Source organism: Neoarius graeffei, chromosome 21, assembly GCF_027579695.1.
Source record: "Neoarius graeffei isolate fNeoGra1 chromosome 21, fNeoGra1.pri, whole genome shotgun sequence".
NCBI classification, from domain to species: Eukaryota; Metazoa; Chordata; class Actinopteri; order Siluriformes; family Ariidae; genus Neoarius; species Neoarius graeffei.
In genome coordinates, this window is record NC_083589.1 from 27,042,276 (window position 1) to 27,064,270 (window position 21,995).

Sequence of the window (21,995 nt, forward strand, 5' to 3'; positions counted from 1 at the left end):
ACTTAAAATATGAGCTAACTTTATCCCTAATCAATCCCCAACAAGCATGCCTGTGGCAACTGTGGCAAGGAAAAACTCCCTCAGACGACATGAAGAAACCTCGAGAGGAACCAGACTCAAAAGGGAACCCATCCCCATCCGGGCAACAACAGACAACATGACTATAACAGTCCTAACAAAGTCAGCTTCGTTGATGCTATAAACCCCCCACCAACGGAAACCCGAGTGCAAAATCGTTCACGACAACCGTAGTCCCAAAGTCAGCAAGTCAACTGCAGTCCCCAGCCACAAAAACACCACTGCAAGAGTCCAGAGTGTCCTCCAGGTGTGACCCCCAACTGTCCACATGGGGCCGCCCTCCACAGGAGCGATGCGATGAAACTCCAACCAGACACAGGGCACCAGGATGGACCAGGCAGGTCCGAGGACCAGAAGAGGCCAGCATCTTGATCCCAGGACCGACATGTAACTCAGAGGGACAGATTTGGGGGGGGGGAGAGAAGAGAGAGAAAACACAGGTTGTTGGGTATGCCCAATATATAGCTCCTGCATTTGACTAGTTGACATATCATGGGTCAATAACTCCATATGCTTGCATGAAAGAATTTATTGCCTGGGCCGCCTTGCTAATAGTTTTGCTGGTGGGATTAGAGCGGTCTAAATTTGGACACAACACAATTGAGATTGCCCCTCAGTATCAATTTGTGCGTGTCTAAAGCTGGAAGGTGTGAAAAAAAACTATTAAAAAAAGCCTGCATCATCCTAGTTAGGTGTGTAGACATTAGCGAACACCACTGGTATGCCAAATAACTTCCCTTTAATTATTACAGACCTACCATTTTTATCTGAGAACTTCACTCTCTGAGAATTGAACTCGAGCATGGCAACACCTCAGGATTTGCAATTAAACTTAGAATGGTACACCCATGAATAACCTTTCTTATGCAGTCTGCCATGATCTTTAAGGCGTAAATGGATCTTTTGCAAATAAACTATGTCTACAGACATATTTTCCTTAAGTGTGCAAATACTTTGTTACATTTAACTGGGTGGTTAAGACCACAAACATTCCAAGTGACCATCCTTGTTCTTGGTTCAGCTACACTAGGACCAACTGATGCCATAAAGTAGGTTTATAAATTCAGTGCATACCATTTAGTATATCCACAAATACAAGTCATCTGATATAAGGATCCACTGCAAAAAAAAAAAATCAAAGAAACAAAAAAGAATGAAAAGTAATTAAAAAAAAAACCCAGTATAGAGAGAAACAGAACGGTATCTCTTTAAGGGTTGCTTCACATGGGGCTAAAGTCTAAATCACCCCAACAAGAAACATCCAAAAAAGGGGAAAAAGCTTACCATGTCTCTCGCTAGAACTGACACACTTCAAATAAGAAAGTCCACAATGTCATTTGTCATTTCACACAACTTTTGCTGTTTAGTAACCTCGCAGCGACTCCATTAATAGGCTACCTTGAATCAATAACCTATTGCTATCACAACGACAGGGCTGCATTCTCCATTTAGTCTGACATAAGGACAACTAGTCTACTTAGTTGGCTTGTTAATTATTTTTTCAGTAACATAGTCCTTTGCCTTACTTGGGTCTTTTGAACTTTTCTACTGTACCGTCTGGAAGTGCGATTTTTCAGCTCAGCAGGGTATACAACGCCGAAGCAAAGATCCGTGATCTTGCCATCCCGTAGCAGTTTCTTTACCTCGTTGAACTTGGCCCGTTGTCTGCTAACCTCCAGGCTGTAGTCGGGAAAAATGCGGACATCATCCCCATCGGTTGTCCTCAGGAGTTTCCTTTTTGAGAATCTCCACTTTCTCTTGATAGTAGTGGCATCTGACAATGAAAGTTCTGGGTAGGCCTCCTTGGGGATCGTCCCTTCGGTCCAAGGTGTGCAGAGCTCGGTGTGCTCGGTCAAGCAGAGGCGCTTTCCCCATAACGTCTCGCCCAGGATGTGTGATATGTAGTTGACCAGCCCCTTGACACTCTCTCTTCCTTCTTTCACCCCAATTATTCACAAGTTGCAGCGACGCAATCTATTTAACAGGTCTTCGTTGCGTGCTTTCAAATTGGCTATGTCTGTCTTCATTGTTGCCACCTCACGTTCAAGAGTAATGACTATAGAAGACTGTTCGCTAGCAGCATCTTCAACTTGTTGGAACTGCTGCTCCAAAGCACCGATTCTACCGTTAACACTGTCCATGCCCGCTTTCAGTTCCTCCCTGAGTTGGTCCACCTGACTTTTAATGTCTGGCCTTCCATTTTCTCATTGCTTGGAGTATTGGTTCTTGTCCCAATGGGTCCTTAGCCATAGAGGAGCTAGTGCTAGCTGGAGTGTTAGCTGGCTTAGCTGGTCTGCCACAACCAGACATAGTAACTAAATAACTAATAGGCTATACAAAGGAAAATATAGCGGCTTTATAGGTTAAGTCACGCGCTAATTGTTGACTAGTCATAATTTACCTTACTCCATCCAATCTGTGAACTATATGCATAATTTCAATTCTAGCAGAGCTCCACAAAACACGTCTACATGGCTCTGCTACCGGAAGTCCCTCCTCGAAATTATTTTTAGAAAACATGGACACCACGTCCTCCAGGGTAAAGAGGAGAGGGACCATCGGGCTTGTTACCAGTGCACAGTTAAAAAGCCAGCATCTGTGATGGTATGAGGGTGTATTAGTGCACATGACATGGGTAACTTGTACATCTCGGAAGGCATCATTAATGCTGAATATATAAATGTTTCAGAGCAATATGCTGCCATCCAGACAAAATCTTTTTCAGAAAGACCTTCCTTCTTTTAGCAAGACAATGCCAAACCGCTTCCTGCACATATTAAAACTGCATGGCTCTGTAGTAGGAGAGTCCGGGTGCTAAACTGGCCTGCTTGCAGTCCAGACTTGTCTCCCATTTAAAACATCTGGCGCATTATGAAGCACAAAATACAATAAAGGAGACCCCAAACTGTTGAGCAACTGAAATTGTATATCAGGCAGGAATGGGACAACATTTTCTGTTTCAAAACTACAGCAATTGGTCTCCTCAGTTCCCAAACATTTACAGAGTATTTGTTAAAAGTAGAGGCGATGCAACACTGGTAAACATGCCCCTGTCCCAACTTTTTTGAAATGTGTCGCTGACATCAAATTCAAAATGAGCATATATTTTGCAAAAACAATAAAATTTGTCATTTTCAACATTTGATATGTTGTCTTTTATATTTCATTGAAAATAATACAGAATTTCCATTATTTTGCAAATGATCACAATCTGATTTTATTTACAGTTTACACAGCATCCCAAATTTTTTGGAATTGCGGTTGTAGTTGATACCTTTTATTTTGTTGACGCACTCTCTCCTTTTTGTCTTCCACTAGCTAATTTTGGAGCTTTGCTTCAGGGATGAAACAGATTTGATCCAGCCTCATCTCAACAGCATTCACTTGGTTCTTCCTCTGGTCAAACATGCAAGTCACTGACTTTAACCTAATAATAGAGCATCCATCATATCATCTACTGACTGACTATCAGTTCCTTTCAGTCAGTGTGTTCATTAACCTGGCTACTGTTTGGTTGTACAGGTGGACAGCACGGAGGGAGAAGAGACGGGAGTTCACTTTGTGGAATTGGTTCAAACACTAATCAAAGACACAGAGCAGAGAGAACACTTCTTCCAGGTCAGAAATACTTTTAAGTGCTACATGAGCATTTTGTTAATATTAGAAACAAAAATGGTGTGCTTGGGTGATCTCCACGAAGTTGGCAACTCGCATGATGAGAAGGGAAATAAAAGCATTCTCGATTCATTTGTGCATGCAAAATACAAATTTGTGCTCACGGTTTTAGAGAAATTAACCATTAAATGTTTTAATGATGCACAAATGACTAAACATGTCTAGTTTAGTTTAATGCAGTTGGTCACAAAAAGAAAAATAATTCAAATTTAAAAAAAAAAAAAAAGAGACCAAATTCAATACAGCCAAATACAAAACAATAAACATAGACTAAGTTCAGACTGCACCCTGAAATGACCCATATCCGATTTTTTTTGCCCATATGCAGCCTGTATCCGATTTGTTATTGACAATCTGAACGACACAGATCCGATTTTTTTCACATGCGGCCCAGGCCGCTTGGATATGTGGTCCTAATTCCGATGCATATCCGTTATTTTCACATGCGACTGCAGTCTGACCGGACAGGTCGCATTCATGCGACCTACACGTCATCAACAAGAGACAAACGTCACTATTCTGCGTTGGCTAATCCCGCCTCTTTGGTGGAAAACAACAACATTTGTACAGTTTTCAGAATTTAAATAGACTTTTATAGAATTGATCAAGCTAATGGTGGATTTGGTAGGGACCTGGATGTTTATCTGTTAGCCTGATTTAAATAAAACAGTTTCTATAACTGATTTATAACTTAAACCATCCTGTATTACAAGATTATAAGATTGTTCTGGAAATTTCCAGTAATTTGACACCTTCGGTCTCATTAGTCTGCTGCCCACATTAATCAGATTATTGTGCGAGTTCCGCCACCACCACAAAAACCACATTGCCAGGTCTCGCCTCATCTCCATAGCAAACTGCACTGGTGTTTCTGCACCTTGAGCCAGCGCTGAGAGACGTTGCAGAATTCAGCTGGCTATAAACAATCTAAATAAATATTTATAAAAATGTAGAAAAAGTTTATTAATATGATGAAATAAATATGTGCAAATTATTAAGCCTGAATTAAGAGTTTGGTAATACAGCGGCCGTATCCCAAATGACTGCCTACTGAAACTCGAGTGCACTATATAGAGTTTAAAAATCCATTACTTCCTAGTAACATGTAGTGCACTTATATAGAAATTAGAGAGACATTTAGGAGTCAACCCTCGTTACCAGGCTACACGTTTTCATTTCAGTTCAGAAAACACACACGAGACCTCACACTAACCTCCTAGGACTTAGCGGTCACATGCGTGGACAGCACTTTATGGAAATTCAGAACAAGAATCCACATATGTGGACATACTTTTTCTCTAAAAGTACATCTTATCAAAAGATGATGCTTAGTTTTTATTCTAATCAGGTTCTAATAAGCCCAAATAGCAAAGAGAAATAAAAAATGCATGTAAAAAAACAGCTTGGGCCTTAGGAGGTTAACACTAACCAGATAATTAAACAAACAAAAAAAGAAATCATTAAACTTGAAGAGTGCGCTTTATTTTTGTTTACGCATTACGTAGATGTGCTTATTACGTGTCAATTTGTGCATGCGGGACACTTTTGGGTCGTTTTCCGTTCATATTGGAGATTGCATACAAGTCTCATATAATTGGTAATGTGAACGGCCTAACAAACAAATCGGATATGGGTTGTTTCAGGTTGCAGTCTGAACGTAGTGATAATGGCAAGGGACAATAACATGGCTCGTGCCCCAACTAGCAGCCCTCCCCGTGCAACTGGCTGCTAGACTTCCTCACTGAAAGACTAATCAGTGCGGGTTGGACAGAACACCTCCAGTGTCATCACCCTCAACACAGGCTCCCCTCAGGACTGTCCTGAGCCCTCTGCTGTTCACTCTGATGACACACGACTGCGTCCCCAGGGCTGCCAGCAATCACATTGTGAAGTTTGCGGACGACACAACAGTGGTGGGCCTCATCAGGGATGGCAACGACCTGGCCAACAGAGAGGAGGTGGAGCAGCTGGTAGGCTGGTGCAGAGAAAACAACCTGATCCTGAATGTGGACAAAACCAAAGAGATCATTGTTGACTTTAGGAAGAACCAGCCCAGCCATGCTCCACTTCTCATCAACAACACGGCTGTGGAGGTGGTCAATAGCACCAAGTTCCTGGGGGTGCACATCACAAACAACTTCACCTGGTCTGTGAACACCGTGTCACTGGTCAAGAAGGCACAGCAGCATCTGCACTTCCTGCCTAGGATGAGGAGAGCCCACCTGCCCCCGCCCATCCTCACTACATTCTACAGAAGCACCATAGAGAGCATTCTAATCAGCTGCATCTCTGTGTGGTGTGGAGGCTGCAGTGCCTCTGACTGGAAGAATATGAGGGGAGTGGTGAGGACAGTGGAGAAAATCATTAGGACTTCTCTTCCCGCCATTCAGGACATCGCACCTAAGCGCTGCATGTCCCGAGCCAGAAACATCATCAGTGACCCCTCACTATAGACTGTTCTCCACTCTGGCATCTGGAAAGAGGTTCCGTGGCATTCGGTGCATGACCACCAGGTCCTGTAACAGCTTTTTTCCCCTCAGGTCACTAGACTCCTGAACTCCAAATCCAAACTCTAAACTTCTATTTATTCTTGAACAATTCCTAATTCCACAGATCACTTTATACTATTGCACTTTTATATTTTTGCTGTTGCATAGTTTAATACACTTAATTCTGTGCTGGACAGAAAAGTAACAATATTAGTATAGACCAGTGGCGAGGAGCTGAAAATAAAGGGCATACCCCTCCAGGCAGTAGAACAAAGCGGGACCTGTTTTATTTGAAGGGTATGGGTGTCTACTTCATAAAAAACATGGCTGTACAAAATTAATATTGTAACAACATATGGTCCTTATTTGCCGGACCATCTGCAAAATTCTGTATCGCTATACAGAGACGTTTCCTCTGCAATGAATGCACATATTGATGTGTGGGCATCAATATACTGCATCATTTAGGTCCATGATATGCTAATGCAACCTTTCTGGGCGTTTTAATTTGATTTTCATCAATTTATGGATGTATTAACCCCTTAGAATCCAAATATTTTTGAGTTATTTTTCAGGTTGTTCGTTGAATATTTCCATTATAAATGATTAATTGTCAGGAAAATAAGGGAAAACTTGTATCATTCTATAGTTTTAGATGTCTTTTATTCAAAAATACCAGTTTGAATTGTTCAGAATGGGTACAACACTGCCAATTAACCCTTTGTTTGCGACTGCGCATAAACCCGGATTTAACGTTGAAATCACAATTTGAGAAAATGAAGCCGATATTTTCTCTATGGATGAGTTGTACATTACTAAGGAGAGAAATCATTATTTCAAAGATGCAAATGTAGTCTGAGACATGTTTTCAAGCAATTTAACCCCTTCCCAGCTAATACAGGTTGATCGGGTCATTGGTCATACAAAACATTGCCGACATCTTTGATCGTGAAATTAGGTTTGCTAGCATAAGATATTTTTGAAAAGCACCATCTTATTAAACATCTGCTTCCTCTTCTATAAAAACCTGTTGATGTATTTGTATTGAAACAATACACACATTATTTGGATGGTGTGTACAACAACACGAAAACGAATAGAATATATTTTGTTCATTTTGTGCAGATCTGGGGATTCTTTTATGCTGTTAACCCTGAACAGTTACTAGTAAATAATAGGCCTTCATTTCGATCAAACATGACTTTCAATAATTATAACCCTTTTTATTCTCAGGTTGAAATCTAGTTCACTCATTATGTCAAGGGGTGGTCAAGTAGAGATTCATGTAGAAAATGCCATGCTGTATGTCATTCACATCTCTGCCAATGTCTCCTGATCATGGGGGACATTCGGACAGGAAACACACTCACAAATGTCAATGCAGAAGAGCCCTGCCGACACACAAACACACTTGGTACCTTCTGAGTAGTTACCGTCCGTACAGTAGAGGTGAGTGATATCACGGACTTCGGCTGGTGCTGATTCTTTCGTGTACAGAACCTGATGCAATCCTGGGTTGGTGGCCACAGCAATTACATAATCCAGCGTTGGCTGCCCATAGAGAAACAGAGTTCCATTCATTGTACATGAAGCCATGTGCTGCTTAGGACTCTGCAGCATGCAGTAATTAAGATGGCCATAGGCCTTCCTCCCACAACTCTTACCTTAGTTGGAATGAGAATTAGGTTCAAATTACAGAACTTTGGCCATACAGAATTTTGCAGATGGTCCGGCAAATAAGGGGTTAATCCATATATGTTGTTACAATATTTATTTTGTACAACCATGTTTTTCATGAAGTAGACACCCATACCCTTCAAATAAAACAGGTCCCGCTTTGTTCTACCGCCTGGAGGGGTACCACCTCTTTTTAGAGGGCTTTTCAAGGGTTGGCCGCTGCACTAGTAGTAAAATGCTGCAAAGAGTGTTGCATGGAATAATAAGCCTATGTAAATCTATTTAACAATATACTTTGAAGTATGTAATCAAGTGCATTTAAAAAGTATTATAATAATAATGGTAGGATTAAGGAGGCTGGTAATTACGTTGCTTGTCTTTTCAGAAACTGCAGTAAGGCAGTATTAAATTAACTTAAACTTGTACTACTTTTGCATGAAGATGGCAGATCGTTCCATAAGTTTACAGCTCTGGGGGGGAAAGAACATCTAAACTGATTGTTTCTTGTGGTGGTTGATGCGGAAGTTATATGAATTATGGCTATGAGTGTTATAGTCTGATTCATTTGTGCGTGTAAAATAAAGCATACAGTGGCCTGTACAATTATTGGCACCCCTTGTTAAGTTTAGTAAAAAGGGTTAGAAAAAAACCCCCACCCACCTTCTCGTGAAGTTGCTTCATCTCACAGTGAAACAAGAGTGCTCTGAGAGCACAGTATCCCCCGCTGGCAGCTACGTCATAACTCTGGTAAAATGTGACTGAATTGAACGAAATTGCAATATGCATATTACCGACATATAACAAAGAATCCTGTCAAGTTTCCTGAAATTCCTCCAAAAATTGTGAGAGGAGTTGATTTCAGAAGGTGAGCACCCTTCCTGGGAGGGAGGGACGGATGTACGTCGCCATGACAAATCCCACTTCAGGCCTTTCGGCCAGCGGGGGATAAAAATGAGAAATATCCGACCTTTAATTGGAATTAATTTTTATTCAGAGAAAAACAAATCCTTCATCAAGAAATCATTATTTTGTTTTTGCACATCCAAAATAAACCCGGTGTGTTTTTGGTGTATAAAATTGAGTGCTGTTATTAAAGCATGAATAAAAAGGAACTGACCTCACAACCTTGTCGGCGCAGCTTTAAGGTAGGAATTGAATGCAAAATTATTGGCATCTTTCAGGAGTTTATAGATGCGTGCCCGGTTGAGACTCCTGACTAATTTTGTTAGTCAGCCATGTGATCGATAAATAAAATATAAATACATAAAAATGCTGCTCATGATGGCAAGGAAGTTAATTAGACTATATATAGACACTGAATGTGTAGACTAACGCGTCTACAGAGCCCTCCACAATTATTGGCACCCCTTGTAAAAATCAGTAAAAAGGGTAAGAAAAAAATCCACCTTTTGGCGAAGTCGCTTCATCTCACTGAAAAAAAAAAAAAAGAGAAAAATCCAACCTTTTAATTGAAATAAACTTATTCAGAGAAAAACAAATTCCTTATCCAGAAATGTTGTTTTCAACAAAAACACACATGCCATTATTATTCTCACCCCTGCATTTAATACTCCGTACACCCTCCCTTTGCCAGTAAAACAGCCCTGAGTCTCTCCTGTAACATTTTATAAGGTTGGAGATACAGAGCAGGGCATCTGAGACAGTTCCTCTTTACACAGTCTCTCCAGATCACCCAGGGTCCTCGGACCTTTCTTTTGCCAACGTGTGCTTCATGACTGATCTCATGTGTCAAAAAAATAACATTTAATAACTTAAGAAATAATAAAGCACATGGTTGTGGGTTGGTTTTTTGTGCGCGTGCACAAACCAGACATGTTTAGAGTCGTTTGGACTTTCGTTAATGGGGTGCTGGGATATTAGAACATCATTAAAACATTTCACAAGCATATTATTCCTGGATTATAGAGAGACTGTGCTTGTGTACACTGAGGACTCCGTTTCTCTTTCTGCTCTTTGTAGAATGTGTTTCCAGTGGAGTTTGGACCCAGCTATGACTCTGCCCTTCAGACACTCATGTGGGACTTCTTGTCCCGACTGGAGCACTTCCTGCCAGTGCCAAATCTCCTTCAGGTGGGAAACATTGAGTGGGATCAGGGTCTGCAAATTTTGTTATATTGAAACCCCAGAGAAGTCCATTATTATTTAGAATCTTTGGCCTTAATCAGTTTAGTGAATTAAACACTCAGCAGTTTATAAAGCATCCATAAAATGTGTCTGTACCCTTTTGGTTTCAGACGGTGGCCTGGCTCAGGTCTGAGTCTTCTGCTTTAAAAGACTGTGAAGAATCCATCAGGAACCCAGACAGCCTGAGATCACTGCTCCATCACTATAAGTGCCTTGGACATCTGGACACTTGTGGTAGGTAATCGTAAGCTTAAACCTGTGGTACCTCAAGGTTTGAGGGTCAGAGTTCTGTACACCTACACTCGTTTCCATGTTCTGACACTATTACTTCTATAAAAGCTTGTAAATAACTTGTGGAATAAATTCAGTGTTCAGCAGATTGTCAGACTGTAAGTTATGAAAATGGATGTGGCACCAATAGCAAGGGGCAAATTATGGAAATTTGAAATATTAATTAGAATAATTAGCTGTCAGCTTATATATACTAGAGCTTTTATTTATTTATTTATTTATTTATTTATTTATTTTTAAATGTTAATCACGCTAATTGCGTGAATGACCAGTTGTACAGGTGTTCCTATTAAAGAGTCTGGTGAGTTTGTTTATGTTAACACTAAGTAGTCAAAGTATTGAATAAACAGCTGAAAATTTAGTTATGAAGATGAACACTTGAGTCATAACTATACATATTTATTTATTTAACAGTATTCCATATCCCATATGCTGGTTTTTCTATTTTACGTTGTACACTGACTCACTCACTCACTGACTGACTGACTCACCCACCCACCCACTGACTGACCGACTCACCCACCCACTCACTGACTCACTCACCCACCCACTCACTGACTGACCGGCTCACCTACCCACCCACTGACTGACTCACTCACCCACCCACCCACCCACTCACTGACTGACCGACTCACCCACCGACTGACTGACCGACCGACTCACCCACCCACCCACTGACTGACTGACTCACCCACCCACCCACTGACTGACTGACCGACTGACTCACCCACCCACTGACTGACTGACTGACTCACCCACCCACTGACTGACTGACCGACTCACCCACCCACCCACTGACTGACCGACCGACCCACCCACCCACCCACCCACTGACTGACCGACTGACTCACCGACCGACTGACTCACCCACCCACTGACTGACTGACCGACTCACCCACCCACCCACTGACTGACTGACTCACCCACCCACCCACTGACTGACTGACCGACTCACCCACCCACTGACTGACCGACTGACTCACCGACCGACTGACTCACCCACCCACTGACTGACTGACCGACTCACCCACCCACCCACTGACTGACCGACCGACTCACCCACCCACCCACTGACTGACCGACCGACTCACCCACCCACCCACTGACTGACTGACTCACTCACTGACTCACTGACCGACTCACCCACCCACTCACTGACTGACTCACCCACCCACCCACTCACTGACCGACTCACCCACCCACCCACTCACTGACTGACCGACTCACCCACCCACTCACTGACTGACCCACCCACCCACCCACTGACTGACCCACCCACCCACCCACCCACCCACTGACTGACCCACCCACCCACTGACTGACCCACCCACCCACCCACTGACTGACCCACCCACTGACTGACCCACCCACCCACCCACTGACTGACCCACCCACTGACTGACTGACCGACCCACCCACCCACCCACCCACCCACTGACTGACCCACCCACCCACCCACCCACTGACTGACCGACCCACCCACCGACCGACCGACTGACTGACCGACCCACCCACCCACCCACCGACTGACCGACCCACCCACCCACCGACTGACCGACCCACCCACCCACCGACTGACCGACCCACCCACCCACCGACTGACCGACCCACCCACCCACCCACCGACTGACCGACCCACCCACCCACCCACCCACCCACCGACCGACCCACCCACCCACCCACCGACCGACCGACCCACCCACCCACCCACCCACCGACCGACCGACCCACCCACCCACCCACCCACCGACCGACCGACCCACCCACCCACCCACCCACCGACCGACCGACCCACCCACCCACCCACCCACCGACCGACCGACCCACCCACCCACCCACCGACTGACCGACCCACCCACCCACCCACCCACTGACCGACCCACCCACCCACCCACCCACCGACCGACCGACCCACCCACCCACCGACCGACCGACCCACCCACCCACCGACCGACCGACCCACCCACCCACCGACTGACCGACCCACCCACCCACCGACTGACCGACCCACCCACCCACCCACCGACTGACCGACCCACCCACCCACCGACTGACCGACCCACCCACCCACCCACCGACCGACCCACCCACCCACCCACCGACTGACCCACCCACCGACTGACTGACCGACCCACCGACCGACTGACTGACCGACCCACCCACCCACCCACCCACCGACTGACTGACCGACCCACCCACCCACCCACTGACTGACTCACCCACCCACCCACTGACTGACCGACTGACTCACCCACCCACCCACCCACTCACTGACTGACCGACTGACTCACCCGCCCACTCACTGACTGACCGACTGACTCACCCGCCCACTCACTGACTGACTGACTCACTCACCCACCCACTCACTGACTGACTGACTCACTGACTGACTGACTCACTCACTCACTCACCCACCCACTCACTGACTGACTGACTGACTGACTGACTCACTCACCCACCGACTCACTGACCGACTGACTCACCCACCCACCCACCCACTCACCGACTGACTGACTGACCGACTGACTCACTCACTGACTGACTGCCTCAGTCAAGTCAGTGAGTCAGTCACTCAGTGACTCACCTGCTGACTGACTCACTTGCTGACTGACTGACTCACCCACTCATTCACTGACTGACTGACTCAACTGACTGACCCCCCTCACGGACTCGACTGACTGATGCGCTCACTGACTCACTCACTCACTTACTTACTTAAGCCTAGGTCACAGCTGGACGTACGATTTTTTGGCTGTGCGATTTTTGGCGTTTCCCAAATCGCTGCGTTTTTGTTTGTTTTTTTTGTTCATGGAGAAAGACACGCGTTGGCCGCAAGTTTGTCTTGCAACCTGAAAAAAACGTAAGCGCCCGTAGAGTTTGTTTGAAATGACAAAAAACCTCTGCGGCCAGTCTACGGCTCGAAAATCAGCACGTCACACGCGCGCCCTCCGTGCGTTTCTTGCGTGTTTTGCACGTAGACCGGCCATAGGAGCACGTATGGCCAGTTGTGACCGAGGCTTTACTAAAAGAAAAACACACACAAACCACGTAAGTACATAAAACTCTCAGCTAGTGAAATAGGATTCTGACGAGTTCTTTTTGATTTTCTTCCTCAGCCTCTTCAGCGTTGCCGAGAGTGAGTGACTGCATCCTGACTGCTCTGGCTGGTAAAAGAAATGGAGTGGCTCAGATAAATTCAGGTGATCGTCTCAATCCACCTGCTCCCAGTGAGATGCCGGTGTGTGTAATGGACGGAACCGATGTTGAGACTGTCGTGGTCACATCCGAATGGACGGAGATTGAATTACGTGCGAATCAGACCAGAGAGGACACGAGTGAGGATGGTGATCATTCACCCTTTGCTGCTGAGTGCAGCCCGAAGTCTAGTGGAAACACTAAGGGAAGTGAGATTCAGGCTGAGGAGAATCAGCATTTAGGAGAATCTGCACTGACTCATAACAAACACGATGGAGCTGTAGGTTGCACTGAACAAAGGACTGCAGAAGCAGAACAACTGGAACATAAAGCTAAGGAGGGACTGAGTCTGTCCTGTAGTGTCACACCTCCACCACATCTGGACTCCATACTCACCGTGCCTGTAACAACTTCTGACGGAGCTGCCGTTTTCGCCGTCCCCACCGCGATCCGCAGATCAGCTCGAACGCCGAAGAAGACCTGGAAGTTGAAATTGGTTAACCTCCAGAAGCAGAAACGAAAACCTGGTGTGGTAACTGGACAAAAGCAAGAGAGGAAGCCGCTTGCACCCGTGAGAAACTCTGGAACTGTGACGGAGGGAGATGGAGAACGCATCGCGGCAGATAACAGGTCAGTACATGGATTTCAGTAGTGCCAAAGGTTTTAGATTCATGCTTAATACTCAGATTTACTTTATATTTTGAATCTGTTGTAATAAATTTACACAGTGAATCATTCATTGAGGACACAATTATTATTATTTTTTTAATCTTGTTTGTTTTAAAGGGATGTTACTGAGCTGTCTGTATCTCCTGGCCTTGTCACAACTGATGGAAACACAGGTTAAGTCTCATCTCTCTGACTTTCACAGACTTTATATGCACTGTTATTAACTTGCTCACTTGGGTTGTTTTTTTTTTTTTGCCAGACTTACAAATGCATTTTTGTTCCCATGCACATTTAAACAATCTGGAGTAGTTAGAGGTGCACCTTGTAGATTTTCCTTGCATCTTTCACCACCTTTTAATCAGGCATCGGACAACTCTGGCCATAATCTCAAAAAAAAAAAAAAAACCATCAAAGCATGCATAATTATTCAATAAACCTCTGGTAACCTTCATTCCGGTCCTTTTTCTGATCATTTCCAGATGTGTCCGTATAGAACAATTAACACATCAAGTTAGTTTAGTATTTGTACATAACATGCATTTAATGATGCACACGTTTTGAAAACGGTCCCTTCACAGTTTATGTCCAGACCCACTTGATGCTTTTATTAAAAATGGAGAGATGCACTGAAAAATACAAAACGGTACAGTCAGGAATATCTCTTCTGTTGAAAAGGTTCAGTTCAATTTTATTTACATCGTGCTTTTAGTAATAGACTGTCACAACGCTTGGGCTGAGTAGTTGTTACAGGAAATGTGAATGTATGGCAAATGTAAATGTTTTATGAAATTAATACCATAACAATAGACCCGGAAGTCATAACTGAGAAACTTTTCCATTATTATCATTTAGCAAATGGTTTTATATTGCTTCAAATGGTAGAAATGGGCTTCATAGTTTGGATAAGTAAGAAGCCAAACTGTGGAAAATGGAGACAAATGTCCAGCAAAATAGATTTGTATTTCTAAATACTTAGAGCAGTGTGGAAGCATTTTAAAGGAGAACTGAAGTGATTTTTAAACTTGCTTTGTTTCTTAATTAACGTGTTATTCAATTACATTTTCAGTTTTAGTAACCTTATATCGTGACTCGTATTGGCAACTAATTGCAATTATTTATCGGCCTATTCGGATTTTAGCCATGCTGAATTTAGTTCACTTGGTCCACGGCAATGGCGGCACGGTGGTGTAGTGGTTAGCGCTGTCGCCTCACAGCAAGAAGGTCCGGGTTCAAGCCCCGTGGCCGGCGAGGGCCTTTCTGTGCAGAGTTTGCATGTTCTCCCCGTGTCCGCGTGGGTTTCCTCCGGGTGCTCCGGTTTCCCCCACAGTCCAAAGACATGCAGGTTAGGTTAACTGGTGACTCTAAATTGACCGTAGGTGTGAATGTGAGTGTGAATGGTTGTCTGTGTCTATGTGTCAGCCCTGTGATGACCTGGCGACTTGTCCAGGGTGTACCCCGCCTTTCGCCCGTAGCCAGCTGGGATAGGCTCCAGCTTGCCTGCGACCCTGTAGAACAGGATAAAGCGGCTAGAGATAAAGAGATGAGATGGTCCACGGCAGGCATCGCTTATCCACGCGATCTTCACGAGACTTGTGCGAGACTTCGAAACATGAAGTGTCAGTGCTGCCATTTTGAAAACTGTTTTCCAAACGAAATATTGCACAAAAATGAGTTTAAATGACAATTACTGCCTACTTTCTTCAAACTTTCCTGATCGCTATCAAAACAAACAAAACTTCCGGCTTGATTACGTCAGCATTCGAAAGAGGGCGCGTGCGTCTTTTGACAACGTTGGCAGACGTCGGTCACTTTGATTTCCGCTGTACGTTTTACTTCCGTCCTACGATGTCGCACACAGGTCTCAACGAATCTCGTTTACGGCCATTGCTTTGACATATGGACTGATATCTTGCATAGTGTATTTCAAACACTCATAACTTGCTATCGCAGCGACAAAATAGCTCTCAGAAATGCATTCCTATATTTAATAACATGAGAAATAGAATTTTGATGATAAAAAAAATTGCCCTCAGTTCTCCTTTAAGCTTGCCTCGTTTTGTTTTTGTGGTTATTCATGATTTCTGTCATTGTGACCAGAACAATGCTAACTTTTTTTTTTTAACTGTTCTGCAGAGCTCTCCTCAAAGACATTCTCTTGCCCTCAGTGCCCTTTTACACACATTCAGGAGCGATATGTGAAAAGCCATATGAAAAAGGTCCACCTGGTTTCATCAGCGACCGAGAAAGAGCCTCATGTGTGCCAGGTGTGTGGCAAAGGCTACCGCTACCCAGGCATGCTGAAGGCACACGAGCGCAGCCACACGGGCGAGCAGCCTTTCCAGTGTACAGCGTCCCACTGTGGCCGCCGCTTCTCCTACATTCAAGCACTGCGGCGCCATAGTTTGGTACACAGTCACAAAAAAGCTTCTCAAACCCCACCTGGGGAGTGTCTTTCTGAAGCTGATTTTGAAAAGGGTGAACCTCAGAATGATGAACGCTGGATGTACACGTGCCTGTATTGCAGCGAGAGCTTCAGCTCACTCAGCGCTCGCCGCGAGCACCACAAGACGCATCCCGAGGACGATCTGAAGCGCTGTAACGACTGCGGAAAGAGACTGAGCTGTCGGGCAGCGCTAATCAGGCACAAGCGAGGCCACGTGGGTGAGCGGCCACACAAATGCCTGCTCTGCAGTTCCAGCTTCGTGTGCACCACCAGTTTCAAGCGACACATGCGGCTGCATCAGCCCGAGAGGCCGTACCGTTGCACCTGTGGTAAGGGCTTCGCATACAAAGGCGCGCTTCTCTCCCATCAGCGGACTCACACAGCTGAGAGACGTTACAGGTGTTCCCACTGCAACAGATGCTTCCTCTACCCCGGAGAGCTGAGAAAGCACGAAAGGACCCACTCGAACGAGAAACCGTACCTGTGCCCGCACTGTGGCAAGAGTTTTAAGAGAGAGCGGATCCTTCGTGCACACGTAGCCGGCCACACCGAGGACAAAATCTTCAAATGCTCCTTATGCAACAAAACCTTCGCATACAAAGCGAGCCTGACCCGACACGAGCTCACACACACAGGCGAGAGGCCGTTCCTCTGCTCCGACTGTGGCAAAACCTTCTTTTCATTCGGGGAGCTGCTGAAACACCAGCGCTACCACACAGGGATCAAGCCGTTCCAGTGCTCACACTGTGACAAGAGCTTCACACAGGCCTGCTACCTGCAGCTACACACCAGGTACCACACGGGAGTGCGGCCCTACACCTGCCCCCAGTGCAGCAAAAGCTTCTTCACTTCATGCCGCCTCAAGAGACACATGCAGATCCACACGGACGAGAAGCCGTTCGAGTGCACTGAGTGCGGCAAGAGATTCAGGCAGGCGTATGTGCTGAAAGTGCACCAGCGCACTCATTTGGAGAAAGAACTGAGGGTTTAATGAAGGAGACTTTTTTTTTTAGTATTTTTGTGTAATCAATAATACAACTCCAATTCCAAAAAAGTTGGGATGCTGTGTAAACTAAATTAAAAACTATGCGATAATTTGCAAATCTTGGAAACCCTAGATTTCATTGAAAATTGTACAAAGATAACACGTCAAATGTTGAAACTCTCTCTCTCATTCATCTGTCATTATCTGTAGCCGCTTTATCCTGTTCTACAGGGTCGCAGGCAAGCTGGAGCCTATCCCAGCTGACTACGGGCGAAAGGCGGGGTACACCCTGGACAAGTCGCCAGGTCATCACAGGGCTGACACATAGACACAGACAACCATTCACACTCACATTCATACCTACGGTCAATTTAGAGTCACCAGTTAACCTAACCTGCATGTCTTTGGACTGTGGGGGAAACCGGAGCACCCGGAGGAAACACGCGGAGAACATGCAAACTCCACACAGAAAGGCCCTCGCCGGCCACGGGGCTCGAACCCGGACCTTCTTGCTGTGAGGTGACGGCGCTAACCACTACACCACCGTGCCGCCCCATGTCAGCAACACATTTCAAAAAACTTTGCCACCGTGTTGCATCGCCTCTACTTTTAACAACACACTGTAAACGTTTGGGAACTGAGGAGACCAATTGCTGTAGTTTTGAAAGAGAAACGTTGTCCCATTCTTGCCTGATATACAATTTCAGTTGCTCAATAGTTCGGGATCTCCTTTATCGTATTTTGCACTTCATAATGTACCAAATGTTTTAAATAGGATCACAGGTCTGGACTGCAGGCAGGCCAGTTTAGCACCTGGACTCTCTTACTACAGAGCCATGCAGTATTAATACATGCAGAAAGCGGTTTGGCCTTGTCTTGCTGACAGAAAGAAAGTCTTCCTTGAAAAAGATTTTGTCTGGATGGCAGCATATTGCTCTGAAATGTGTTTATATCATTCAGCATTAATAATGCCTTCCCAGATGTACAAGCTACCCATGTCATGTGCACTAATGCAGGGGTTCTTAACCTTTTCTACTTTAAGGCCCACCTATTCATACTTGTAATGAGTCGGGACCTATTAAAAAAGATCCCCTAATTATTTTGGCTCATCTATTCTATTTGAACCTAATAATCTACTGTAAAGTGTATTAATGGGGTCCAACATCACTCCCTGTTACAGATGGGAGCCCAGGAATTAAATAAAAACAAATTGTTTTTAATTGTAGGTATTGTATTTAAAACTGTATGGATGTGCCAGAAGCTAATATAAAACCATGCATGCATGCAGGGTCATTCTCAGTCAAAAGGGATTAATGATCCAAAAGTGGAGTCTGGTCCATTAACACAAGAACTTCTCATCTCATTATCTGTAGCCGCTTTATCCTGTTCTACAGGGTCACAGGCAAGCTGGAGCCTATCCCAGCTGACTACGGGCGAAAGGCGGGGTACACCCTGGACAAGTCGCCAGGTCATCACAGGGCTGACACATAGACACAGACAACCATTCACACTCACATTCACACCTACGCTCAATTTAGAGTCACCAGTTAACCTAACCTGCATGTCTTTGGACTGTGGGGGAAACTGGAGCACCCGGAGGAAACCCACGCGGACACGGGGAGAACATGCAAACTCCACACAGAAAGACCCTCGCCAGCCACGGGGCTCGAACCCGGACCTTCTTGCTGTGAGGCGACAGTGCGAACCACTACACCACCGTGCCGCCCCACACAAGAACTTGTGTACAGCAAATAAGCAAGTTATTAAAACCAAGAAGTACACTCAAAAGAAGTGGATATAGAAACCACTCAATGGGATTAGATCCTTACACGCTAACAAAGAAGGATTTTTCCTATGAAAGAAAAAATTTACAAGCTAAATTTGACATTAGTAGAATAAATTTTGATCCTATTGGTGCCGTAACTAAATACAAAGACAATAGTTATGCATAACTTAAATATTGTATTTATTTTTAGTCTTTTGTATTTATAATTATTTGTATCTGTACATACATGACCCCATCAGTTCTGCTGATCAACTTATGTTTTAAATAAAGTCATTTATTCATGATGAGTTGAAAAATTATCTATCCATTAAGTTCTCTGACATCTCAAAATACCTGGTGCTGCAGATATTCTACACGGATACAAACCTGGAAGAGCATGGAGGAGTACAACTTTTTTTATACGTGACTGGGTTCAAGATCTGGGGATCAGAACACTGCAAGATAAATCCTGTATTGTTTTTGCCCAGGTAAATAGGAGTTTCTTGGCTTTCGTACACATCTTTGTGATGATTGCTAGAATGCTAGAAGCTTTAGTAGTGGGTGTAAACAAATCACGGCCACTTGATTCTCAATCCTCCCTGCTCTTCTCTTCCAGCAGGCATCACAGAGCCATACAGTTTACCTACAAATGCATTTATTTATTCAGCCCCCTGTGCACTCTTTGTGTGCGTGCGTGGGTTAAATGTGACAAAATAAAGGCTTGTTCCTCTTAATTTACCCACAAATATAGTTATTCCACTATGATATCCTGAACTATTGAGTATTTAGCTTCAAACTTGAAAAAATTTTGCAGCCCACTAGATGGCGCTTCACAGCCCATTAGTGGTTGAGAAACCGTGCACTAATGCTCCCTCATCCCATCACAGATGCTGGCTTTTGAACTGTGCTCTGATGATAAGCCGGATGGTCCCGCTCCTCTTTAGCCTAGAGGACGTGGTGTCCATGATTTCCAAAAAGAATTTCTAATTTTGATTCGTCAGACCTCAGGACAATTTTCCACTTCGCCTCAATCCATCGTCAAAGAGCTCAGGCCCAGAGAAGGTGGCGGTGTTTCTGGATATTGTTTATATCTGGTTTTAACTTGCATTTGTGGATGCAGTAATGAACTGTTCTCACAGACGATGGTTTTCTGAAGTGTTCCTGAGCCCATACAGTGATTTCCACTACAGACACGTGTCTGCTTTTAATACAGTGTCTCCTGAGGGCCTGAAGATCACAGGCATCCAATGTCAGTTTTCAGCCTTGTCTCTGGCATACAGAGATTTCCCCAGATTCTCTGAATCTTTTAATGAGATTATGTACCATAGATGATGTGATCCCTAAATTCTTTGCAATTTTACATTGAGGAACGTTATTCTTAAACTGTTGCACTGTTTGCTCATGCAGTCTTTCACAGAGTGCTGAACCCCTCCCCGTCTTTACTTCTGAGAGACTCTACGTCTCTGGGATGCTCTTTTTATACCCAATCTTGTTACTTACCTGTTGCCAATTAACCTAATTAGTTTTTTTTTTTTTTTAGCAATACACAACTTTTTCAGTCTTTTGCTGTCCCTGTCCCAACTTTTCTGAAATGTGTTGCTGACATCAAATTGAAAATGAGCATATATTTTTCAGAAAACAATACAATTTCTTAGTTTCAGCATTTGATATGTTGTCTTTGTACCATTTTCAATAAAATATAGGGTTTCCATGGTTTGCAAATCTTCACATTCTGTTTTTGTTTTACACAGCGTCCCAACTTTTTTGGAATCGGGGTTATAATAATAATGAATCAGACTACTATTTTGTTCTTTTCATTTCAAAATGGATGCACTTTCAGTACAAATCAGTAAATAAATTTGCTCTTCAATCAGCAACAGTAGGTTGAGTTATTCCATGTGGATATTAAATTGACAGGTTTACTTGGAAGAAACAGCAGTGCCTCATCTGAATGTTTACAGCAAGCAGAAAATATGCAGATCACTTCAGATATTTGACGTACAATCACCACACTAGTCGTGTGACCTTAAATAATTAAGACACACCATATAGCCAAGAGAGAAGTCTTTCCAGTAGGTTTTAAACTATCGGCCATGTAGTGTACTTTAAAATTAATCCCGAATTAGGCGAGACTTGAGACAAGTTTTCAGCTTCTGTAGATTGTGTGAAATCCTTTGCAGGTAGCGTCACATTCATATTGCCATTAGAGAGTATTTACTGTACCCTCTTACCACAACACCTTCTTAGTTTCTCAGCTTGTCTCATATACTGGCCCTCAGGTTTCACTTTTTCTGTCATTAGTTTTTGCACGGAGACATTGAGGGGAGATTTAGGACAGTGTAGAGACATGGAATAAAAATCCTACATGTTTTAATTTTTATTTATTATCAAAACTTGTAACATATGAACTGTATGAACACACACCGCTGGCACAGCGATAGAAAAATATCAGTTTACCCAAAACCTGACTCGACAAAGCAGTTCCATTCTCAAGAAGGAATGAACTAAGTTTAATCCTCATGCAGGGACATGCCCAAATTTCTCATCTCATCTCATTATCTCTAGCCGCTTTATCCTTCTACA

At 44.2% G+C, this 21,995-nt stretch overlaps 1 protein-coding gene across 4 annotated transcripts in view; it reads left to right on the forward strand.

Moving 5' to 3' along the window:
• si:dkey-14k9.3 (C2H2-type zinc finger protein) overlaps positions 1-19,021 on the forward strand; it is a 48,770-nt gene extending 29,749 nt beyond the window's left edge. For all 4 annotated transcript variants that reach the window (XM_060902913.1, XM_060902915.1, XM_060902914.1 and 1 more), the window contains 7 exons: positions 3,397-3,486; positions 3,601-3,696; positions 9,900-10,010; positions 10,175-10,298; positions 13,472-14,180; positions 14,337-14,392; positions 16,353-19,021. In XM_060902913.1, coding sequence (XP_060758896.1) covers positions 3,397-3,486; positions 3,601-3,696; positions 9,900-10,010; positions 10,175-10,298; positions 13,472-14,180; positions 14,337-14,392; positions 16,353-17,653 — 2,487 coding nt within the window. In that variant the 3' untranslated portion in view covers positions 17,654-19,021. The remainder of the gene's footprint in view (positions 1-3,396; positions 3,487-3,600; positions 3,697-9,899; positions 10,011-10,174; positions 10,299-13,471; positions 14,181-14,336; positions 14,393-16,352) is intronic.
• The last annotated feature ends 2,974 nt before the right edge of the window (positions 19,022-21,995 follow it).